A 10754-nucleotide genomic window follows, 5' to 3' on the forward strand; every position below is an offset into this window, starting at 1 on the left:
CCCATTTGTTTTATATTTTCATTTACCAATAAATAAGAATAAATAATTTATGCGTGTTGCACGTTTAAATAATAAGGCGAAATTAATCCAAATTGATGTGATTTTATGAAATTGTATCCAAAATTTATATTTACATAAAATAATTTCTTTGTAATTTTATAAACTGTGTCTAATTTTCTGCCGTTCTTATTTAATAAATTTGACTTAATGCGAAGAAAATAAATATATTTGTAATTTTAGAGTTATAGAAATTGAAATTTTAAATTTTTCTTTTTTTTTTTTTAGCAAATATCCTTAAATAAGGACCTAGGGATTAGACAGAGATGAAATTTGACACAATGTTAGAAGTATGGGAAATTTAGACGCAATTTCATAAAATAATCAGTATATTTTGTGCAATTTAATCTTATATATATATATATATTATATTACAAATTTATTTTAGATTCCAAATATCATATCAACTTTATTTATATCAAATCAAACAACTATTTAAATTAATGTCTTACTATTACTATTATACTACAAATCTTTCTTAAAATTGAAATATGTTCGGTTGATTCTTAAGCCTACTGAATGCTTTTCAAAGGGTCTGTGTTTAGTTAATTAGATTCGAGTTTTTTTGCTTGAAATTTGTAAAATCGATTCTTCAAAATTATAACAATTATTATCATCATTGTTTTCTTCATCTCTTTCTAAAGTTCCACAATATATGTTCAAAAAAAATATAATTTTATATTTAATTACTATATAAATTTTTATAATATTATATATAATTCTATTTTTAGTTTAATTTAAATTTATATAAAATAAAATTTTCTTAGGGTAGATGAAAACGAACGAAAATGTGTTGAACTCGAATTCTTAACTAGTCGGGTTCAAACATTGAAAGCTTCCGCTTGTTTACAACTTTAGTTGGAAGATAGTGATAAAGCTGACATTGCCGATGCTAATAGGAGAGGTGGCGAAAGAACAATGTAGAGTTCATCCTAAGTCATTTGAATTTTACGGGTGAAGTGGTAATGTCGATAAGGCAATTTTTTTTATCATTTTTTAAATTTTTTTTATATAATTTATATTGTACTCCATCGGTTATTCAAATTTATTTTCACTTTCCTTTTGGTTCTCATTCAAATTTATTTTTGTTTCTTTTTTAAGTAAAAAAATATAACTTTTTTTTAAAAAAAAAAAGTAAAAATTTATATTCTTATATATTTTTCTTAAAACTTGTGTCTGGTCAAATAAGCACACAATTGGATGACGGAGGAAATAATATTTTTTTCTAACTATTTCATTTTAAAATTATTTTTTTTTCAAATAAATTAATGTAAATTTACCGACGAAATATTTCTTTATTTTTATTTAAAATTTATTTTTCTATATTAGATTCAATATACTTTTTTTTTTTTCAAATTTTCCTAAATCTTATTATATCTATCATTTAAAATTATGTCCATATTATTCTTTTTATAATAAAAAAATAAAAAAAAATTATTAAAACGAAAAACAAAAATACTACATAACAATCAGAAAATATATATATATATATATAAATTTATATAATTAAAAAAGTATTATTTAATTAGAGTTCAAGCCTCACTAGAATATTGAATAATTTACTAATAATTTACAAATTGGAGAAACATTCTTTATATAAATTTAGTCCTCCGTCCCACATAATTTGTCCTTATTTTTTATTTTCGTCCGTCCCACATAACTTGTTCTTTTTATTTTTGAAAATATAATTATGCACTTTAATCGCATTTTAAATTTTAAATTTTTTAATTTTTTAATTTTAATTAAACTATTTATTTATTTTAATCTTAATCTATAATTATTTTTACTAAATAATAATTATTTTTACTAATACACTTTTAATTATTTGATAATTATACTTTACCTAAATTCATATGTGTCTATAGTAATACACTCATATTACATAAAACGGAGGGAGTACAATATAAATCGTGAAAGTGATTTGATTTAACATTAAAATCTAAGTTCTAAAATAATCAAATACTCCTTTACAATCTTTTACACAATTTTAATATTTAAAAGAAAATAAATAATACTAATGTATATAAAAAAAATCATAAGACTCTATTTCAACTCTTTCTATAATAGTTATTGTAATGTGTACAACTTTAATTGGAAGATAGCAACAAAATTGACCTTGAATTTGGAGCTCCTCTTGAGGCCAGTGGAATTTGGTGGGTGAAAGGCATTTTTTTTTTTTTAATCATTTTTAAAAAATATTTCTTTATAAAATATATATTGTAATATTTTTTTCTAACTATTTTATTTTAACATTACGAAATATTTACTTATTTTTATTTAAAATTTATTTTTCTATATTATATTCAATACTTTTCTTTTCTTTTCTTTTCAAAGAAAAAAAAAAAAATACTATTCCCTCCGTCCAAAAGAAGTGTCTTGAATTAAGGAATAATAGTATTTAATTAAAAGTGGGTATAAAGTAGAATGTAAATAACTAAAATACCCTTGCTTTTTGAAGGATTTTAAAGAGTACGTTAGAATAATAATTAGGGATAGCATGAAAAAGTACGAATAATTTTGTTATAAAGTAGAGACCACGACTACTAAATAATGAAACAAGACAATTATTTTGGAACGGACGAAAATGGAAAAATAAGACAAATCTTTTGAAACGGAATGAGTACATAACAATCGGAAAAAACAAAAAAAAAATGAATATATAAATTTACATAACTAAAAAAATATTATTTAAATAGAGTTCAAGTCTAAAATATTGAATAATTCATAATAATTTACAAATTTGAGAAACATTCATTTATATACAGATTTAGTACAATATATACCGTGAAAATGGACTTGATTTAACATTTAATATCTAAGTTCTAGAATAATCAAATACTTCTCTACAATCTTTTACACAATTTTAATATTTAAAAGAAAATAAATAATAATGTATAAAAAGAAATCATAAAATTCTATTTAAATTCTTTCTATAATACTTATTGTGATTTGTAGATTTATATTATATTATTATAAATAATACGATGTAGATTTATTTGTTATATTATATAATTATTTAAATATAGATTTTTTTATATATATATTATACTTAAATATCAATTTTATATTAAAAAAATTATATTAATAAGTATTTATATTGTATTATATAATTATCCCAATTTAAACTTTTTACTATTCATATATCATTTTATAAAACCCAAATAATGTACTTATTTTTATACATTTTTATAGTCTAATAATATATTAATAATATTTATTATATTTTAATTTCATGATATTAATTTATATAAATTGTGATAATGTTAGTATAATTTTTATTTTTATCACTTTGAAATATTAAAATTATTCGAATTTGTGAGATTAATATCATTTAAAATTTTAAATGATTTGAAATAAATTTTTATGCATCGTCGAAAGAATTTTTGTTTCCGACGGTTTGGTTCAAGAACAAGCCGAAGAGATTATTGTTTTCATGGTCATTTTGTTGAAATAAAATTTGAAATTTTAGACAAATATAAATGTTAAAATATGTAGAACAAGTTGAAATTGGATGTAAAAATATATAAAGAAATACTACGATTTAAAAATATGTAGATAAGCATGATTATTTTAAATGAATTTGAATTGAATTGTATTGGTATAAATAAATTAGTGATAAATTAAAATTTTTTTAAATTTTAAATTTTAAATATTAATTAGTTAATATTTTTAGCATTTTTATTGGAGATAATTAATTTTTAAAAAAATAATATGTGCATTGTAAACATGTTTATTTTTTTAAAAAAAATAATTATAAGGTATTGAGAAATATGACCTAACATATGATCTAATAACTACTATTAAGAACTTTTTAAAATTGTCGTTCAATTTAGAAGAAAAAAAAAAAAGAAAAAAACTTCATCTAAAGGAAAAATTAAGAGTGTGTTTATTTTGTTAAATTTAAAATAATATTTTCCCTAAGCATTATTGAATAAGTATGAGAATTTAAAAATTAATATTCCCTCCATTTTATAACAAAGTATCCATTTTTTCATTTTAGTCCGTTTCATAACAAAGTATCCATTTTTTTTTAGTAACTGTACTATTTACCTAACATTACAAATACCCTTACAACTTACAATATATTACACAAATATCATTACCTTTATATCACACATACTAATAAGATTATTTTAGTCATTTTTATTTTATTTATACTATATCCCAATATAATACTAATATTTCTAAAACTATATCAAAAAAGTATTTACTTTTAGGACGAAAAGAGTAATAATTTAATATAAACATAAATGAGGTAAAAAATGAACTATAGTATTATAAAAAATCTATTAAAGAATAAATAAAAAAATTAATAAATAATTTAAAAAATAGAAATTTTTTTATTATTTATTAAATATAAAATAATAAAATGATAAATAACCGTGCATTAGGGACATAAAAAAATAAAATAAAATAAAAATCACTAATGTGTGCTCTTCTTACAGTTTGGATTTTGGGTTTATGAATTAAATTATATGAATTAGAATAATTATATAATATGATATAAATGAGTGTGAATACCATATTTTGAATATAAAGTAACTTTTAATAAAAATGCATAAAAATACAGTTTTATTTATTGCGTGAAACCTTCATATATTAATGTTAAATTTTCATGAAATACCTTCATCGTTAAAAGTTGATGTTTGTTTTAAATAAATACTTAAATTAAATAAGTTTTATACAAATAAAAATATTTAAAATATTTTTTTTAATAAAATAACTAAATAAATAAATAATTGATCAATCATTTATTTTTACTGTAGTCCATTTATAAAAATTATATAACAATTTATCTCAAAACTATAAAATAAAATATTATTTATTTATTTATTTTATTAAAAAAACTTATTTAAGATGCGTAATTTAGGTAAGAATCAAACATCAATTTTAAATCAGACGACGTTTCGTGCAAATTTTATATTAACACAAACAAGTTTCACGCACTAAATAAAATTTGTACATTTTTACTAAAACACGCGAGTTGTTATATAATTTACCCTATAAAAAATAAATGATAAATTATATAACACTCCATTGTGTTTTAGTAAAAATGCACAAAACACTTTATTACGTGAAATTCCTTTTGTTAATATAAAATTTGCACAAAATATTCTTTAATTGTTCAAAACTGACGTTCGATTCTAAATAAAAACCTAAATTACACAAATTTTATATAAAAAAAAAATTATAAAATACATATTAATATGATATTTGATTGTAAATTGATTTTTTAATATAATATAGAAAATAAAATATTTTAAAAATATTTAGAAAAACAGAACTTACACACATTTTAACACTTTCTTTTTTAAAAATACAAAAAATTCATACGTCAAAAAGGCTACAGAACACATTAATTAAAAAATCACCACAAAAAAAAAATCCTAATTCTGAATAATCGGCATCAAAATTCAGCAGACAGCAAAGCCCTCCGAGCATTGATCACCGCCGGCGACCCTTTCCTCGCCTTCTCCACAATCTGCCTTATCAGCATCTTCTCCATCTCATCTTCCTCCCCACTGCTACACTGCTCAATTGCCGCCGCCGCCGCCGTCGTCGCCGTCGGCAATTCCTCTTCTGAATTCCGGCGCATTTCCGCCCCCCGACCCCCACCGGAAAACGGACACATCTCTTCCTCATCCTCGTACGCGTCGTTGTATGCAGCCGGAGTTCCCCGCGAGAGGTTGATGATGACGGGCTGATCAAAATCGCGGGACGCAGCCGCGATTTCGTGCTCGGACGAATGGGTGCGGTCAGATTCCGGGGAACACTCGAGCTTCTTGTGACGGCTGTGCTCGAGCGCCGCCTCGAGCTCCCGCACGCGCTCTTCGAGCCTCGACTGGATGACTTCGTGTAAGCGGAGACTTAGCTCCCTAGGAGAGACGGGATATTGGTCGTACCGTGGCGTCGAACGGTTGCTCCCGTCTCTATCAGCGTAAACTTGGGCACCAACTTTTACCCCGAATAAGTCGGCTCGAAACTCGCCCTCGATAACATTGGATACGAAATTCGGATCGAGCTGTAATGTAAGAGAGTAGATAGTCAATAGAAGAAATGTTCGGCGAAAATCGATACCAATTTTCACACCATGCAATCTACGGTAAAATATTCTTTTTTCTAGCTAAGAAACATTACATCCAACACCTATTTTTCGTTAAAAAAATTCAAATTCAACTTCAAAACGCCTTCGAAACACAAACGAACAACCCGAGCGCTATTTCTCTCGACAAATGTAATGCACGAAAGAATGACTTAAATCTTTATGATTCCTTGTAAAAATAATACTCCCTCCATCCCAATTCAAAGTACTCTTTCTACCATTTCCGTTTGTCCCACTTCAAAATATCTTTCATATTTTAGAAAAAATAACCATACACTAATATAAAAAAATCCTTAATTTTTACTTAAATTACAAAGATACAATTGCTTTATACATAAAGTCAAATAACAAAAATATAAAAAATTCTTACACACTAATAAAATACTATTATTTTTTTAATATACTACAAAATTTCAAAATGCCACTTCGATTTGGGACGGAGAGAGTAACTTTTCTGGCAAAGCGTCACATCCGAACCACTATTCAAAAAAAATGTATCGACCCTCAAATCTACACACAACATACACAAGATTCAACTACTTTCGTAAGTCATTTATCCACAATCAAATTATTTATGTATCAAATATATCGACCCTCAAATTTACACATAAAATCTCAATCGACGAAAATTACGTATGTATGTATATATATATATAGCCGCAAAGTACTATCACAACTATTCACATGAACCCTATTTTCACACATTGAAAACAACCATATACGTAATATCGGCCATATAAATTATGCTAAATAATCTCCCATTGAATCCTTCAGAGACTTAGGTAACTCAAATTCGTAAATTTTTGGCCAAACTAGTCGTCAAATCAGATGCATGAAATCAGAAACATAAAATTTTCGACTCAATTCGAAACAGGTTACCGGATCACACGTCTTGTAGAAAAGCAAGCATAAAAATCGTACCTTTGCTAAACTGGACATTTGCCCTTTAAACCGAGAGGAATTCATGTTCGTTTCCAACATATCCAGTTCGGCTTCAAGCTCTGCTTCAATTTTCCGCAACGATTCTTCATCAGCAACTTTATCGGCATTGCAATTCCTCGAAGAATTGTCCTGTTTTTCTTCGAGTGATGAAGCTGGTTGCCCGGCGTCGTCAACGTGAGAATCGTTCTGCGCATTTGGTGATTCATGATCCTCGACCGCAAGCTCCTTCACTGTTAATGCATCTTTCATCTCGAGCTCCTCGTGCAAGTCCTGGATGAGGCTCTCGGTCTGCGCCAATGATTTCTTTAACTTTTCGATTTCCCATTTGCTCCCCCAGAATGAATATAAGATGCCCATAGTCAATCCAACGTAGAATTGGAGAGTACCGTCGGATAATCCTGACAAATCAAAAAAAGTCGTTGGCTTAAATCTAAAAGAGAATATAAACCCTGCAGCATCAAAATGTAACCACTAAAATCCTGAATGAAATTGAAAATTTTCCAACTAAAATACAAAGTTGAAACAATTATCTCAATTATCACATAAGACATTGATGTGCAAAATATCTTCGAACATTTCTATCTAAATTCGACAATGTAATACAACCGGAAAACTGGAAAATAATAAATCATAAAAATATCGTACACAACACATGCCAAAAGTCAAAAAGATTAATGCAGATGCCCAAACACAACAATCAATGTAAATTATTCGATCGAATATTGACAATCGAGCACCCGCACAAACGCGAACACTTTCTTCCTACATAAGCACTCACTACAAAAATACTATTACAAAGTCCCGTTCTTTGAAACAAAATATATTTTTTCATTTCACAAAATATCATATCAAATATCAGTAAATCAAGAGCTAAAACTTCCAAACCTAATCCCGACTGAAAAAAAAACACACCCTCAGCATTCTTTTCTTACACGGAGTGAAGGGTTCGATCATAAATTCTGATACGGCACCATATGTCAAAGTCCATTGTGAGCACTCCTCGGAATCAACAATTTTCTTACCAATTACTATAAACTAGGTTACTACCACTGTATATTTGCCAATGATATTCGTCAAACAAGCTAAGACATCAATTAAAAAATTTAGCCACACTTTTAGTTCAACAACCAAACAACATATTTTCCTAGTATAATTAAGAACCAGCACATCTAGTTCGAAGCAAAAACATAAAAAAATAAACACTTTGAACGATAAATCCGGAAACAGAATTCATAGTATAGTACCGTACCATCTTGTTCATTACTTCGATTTCCAGTCGCCAATTTCACATTTCGTCTCTCCATCAAAACCTGCTCAGTTCCGACTTTAGCTTTACCTCTCTGCGACAACTTCACGGGAGGCAATTTTGGAATGCCAACGACTAATTCATCCCCTTCAGGACATGTATCATTACAAACTTCAGGTTTGATCGTTTCTCGTGTCATACTACAAGACTCACAAGGCATTCTTCGAATTACTTTACTTCCATCACTCACACAAAATGGATTCGAAATTGGTTTCTCCGGAGGATGAACCGAGCAAATGCATTCCTCAAATTTGGCATATTCTCTATAAAACTGAGCCATCACACAGCTTTCGAGCGAATTTCGCGGCTTCATGAATTTACTCCTAATTCCTCCAAATTTCCGGCTACTTCTACCCCGTTTAAACCCGTAATAAAATCCAACATCTCTTGATGAAGATTGAGTTGCCGTATCTCCTGTAAGAACCTCGCCAGCGTCGAAAGCCACTCTGTCCTCCCAATCCCCTTTGTCACTATCCTCGACATTACGTCCCTTTGAAGAATTCGGATCATAAACCACACCTCGGAACATTGAATCAACAACCATTGCCATACTGTCCCTTTCAGCTCCACTATTCGAAGCATCATTACACGACAGTTTTTTATGCCCCTCGACACTTTCTTGCGCAGCCATTGCAGCTCTGGAGGAATCAAAAAGATCAAAGCTACACTTCTTGCCAGAAACCGAGCACGAATTACTTTTATTAAATCGAAGATTCTTCAATTTCTGAGCTACATATCCGGCGCCGGCGGCAGCAGCAAAAACCCAAACATCCATTTCTAGTAGTACAATGAACCAAAATTCAATCCCAAATAAAAAGGGTGTAATCTTTCTTCGATGATTATCATCAGCATCCAAAACCCCTAAAATCCAAAACCCTAAAAATCCTCACATTACCAAATCTTAAGAACGAACTGATGAAACCAAAATTAAAGTCAACCCCACCCCCAATTCGCCATCCGAATCAGATTCGTATACATATCTCGTCAACAACACTAACTATTTAACCATTCCAGAAACCAAAACCAGCTACGACGAAACAAGCTGCCCCCAAATTCCACCAAATCAATTGAAAACCCTAATTATTTATCCCCAAATGCTCGGTAGCATTCAAATGCAGATTAATCTCACAAAAACCAGACAAAATCGCAAAGCATTAACAACAGAATTCCATAATTTTAATCTCCAAGACAAGCTCGTTTACCAGTGATTCCCGCAATGCTATTCCCGACAAGAAGCACAAAATGGAAACTAAAATTCCAACGCCGGCAACACCCACCGCCGCCAGTTGCTTATCTTCTTCAGAAACTTTCAATCGAAATCGAAAGCAGAGAAAAAGCACATCAAGGAGACGAAAAGAGATCATTTTTCATGGTTTTTCCACCAAAAGCTACCGAACAAGAGAGGCGTGGACCGTGATTCTGACGAAGCGGAGAAAGGAAAACGAAAAGGCTTGGGCTCGAACGACAGCTTTGTACAGAGCGGAGGGTTTATTATATATAGAAAGAACAACAATGAGAAGAAAAGGACGTTTGCCTTTGTATTAGGTGACGAGGTGAGCGGTCGAACTCGACGAGCCTGGCAAGTGAACGTGAACGTGATGTCAATTAAGAGGGCTATCCTTTTTTAAATAAATAAATATAAATATTAGTACGTTTTCGTACAACTAATGAAATTAAATTAAATTAATAATAGTAGTGATAAATAAAATTGTAAAAGATAGAGAAAAGGAAATTCAACAAATAAATTTTGTTTTTTTTTTAATTTGATAAAAATAGAGAATTTTAAAATATTACAAGAGAAAATGTCATATGAATCCGTCATAAGCATATAATATAATACTCCCTCCGGTCCATGGAATAGATGTATTGCTGCATACACAAGAATTTAAATAAAATATAATTAATAAGTAATTAAAAAGTGTATTAGTAAAAATAATTATTATTTAGTAAAAATAATTATAGATTAAGATTAAAATAAATAAATAGTTTAATTAAAATTAAGAAAATTATAAAATTTAAAATGCGATTAAAGTGCATAATTATTATTTTTATTTTTATCGACATACATAATTTGTCTTTTTTTTTATAAAATATAATTATATATTTTAATCACATTTTAAAATTCATAATTTATATATTTTATTGTAATTAAACCTTTTAGTCATCTTAATTTTAATCTAAAATTATTTTTATGAAATTATAATTATTTTTATTAAATCAGTAATACACTTCCTAATTACTCACTAATTATACGATACTTAAAACTCTCCGTGCCTAATCTAAATGGGACAAATTGGTCAGGACGCAAGGAGTATTAAATAATGTGCTATATACTTTCTCCATCTC

The 10754-nt window shown here is 28.1% G+C and overlaps 1 protein-coding gene across 2 annotated transcripts; it reads right to left on the bottom strand.

The window, feature by feature from the left end:
- Positions 1-5326: 5326 nt before the first annotated feature.
- LOC127241066 (uncharacterized) lies at positions 5327-9984 on the bottom strand. Of its 2 annotated transcripts, XM_051259957.1 has the most exons (4): positions 9611-9984; positions 8352-9185; positions 7082-7500; positions 5327-6079 (listed from the first exon to the last, which is right to left on the bottom strand). In XM_051259957.1, exons 2-4 carry the CDS (start codon positions 9181-9183, stop codon positions 5465-5467), a joined length of 1866 nt encoding a protein of 621 aa, XP_051115914.1. In that variant the 5' UTR covers positions 9184-9185; positions 9611-9984; the 3' UTR covers positions 5327-5464. The 2 variants fall into 2 exon arrangements, with proteins under 2 accessions (XP_051115914.1, XP_051115913.1); XM_051259956.1 differs by having other exon boundaries at positions 8352-9984.
- Between the last annotated feature and the right edge of the window lie 770 nt (positions 9985-10754).

This window comes from Andrographis paniculata, unplaced genomic scaffold (genome assembly GCF_009805555.1).
Source record: "Andrographis paniculata isolate CXL003 unplaced genomic scaffold, ASM980555v1 Contig80END, whole genome shotgun sequence".
Taxonomy (NCBI): domain Eukaryota; kingdom Viridiplantae; phylum Streptophyta; class Magnoliopsida; order Lamiales; family Acanthaceae; genus Andrographis; species Andrographis paniculata.

Bases quoted from the DNA above. Each gene is read 5' to 3' on its own strand.
- LOC127241066 (XM_051259957.1), bottom strand. From the start codon at position 9,183: ATGGATGTTTGGGTTTTTGCTGCTGCCGCCGGCGCCGGATATGTAGCT. The intron at 7,501-8,351 runs GTACGGTACTAT...TTGATTTGTCAG, and splicing joins TCGAAGTAATGAACAAGATG to GATTATCCGACGGTACTCTC. The intron at 6,080-7,081 runs GTACGATTTTTA...CTTACATTACAG, and splicing joins AAATGTCCAGTTTAGCAAAG to CTCGATCCGAATTTCGTATC.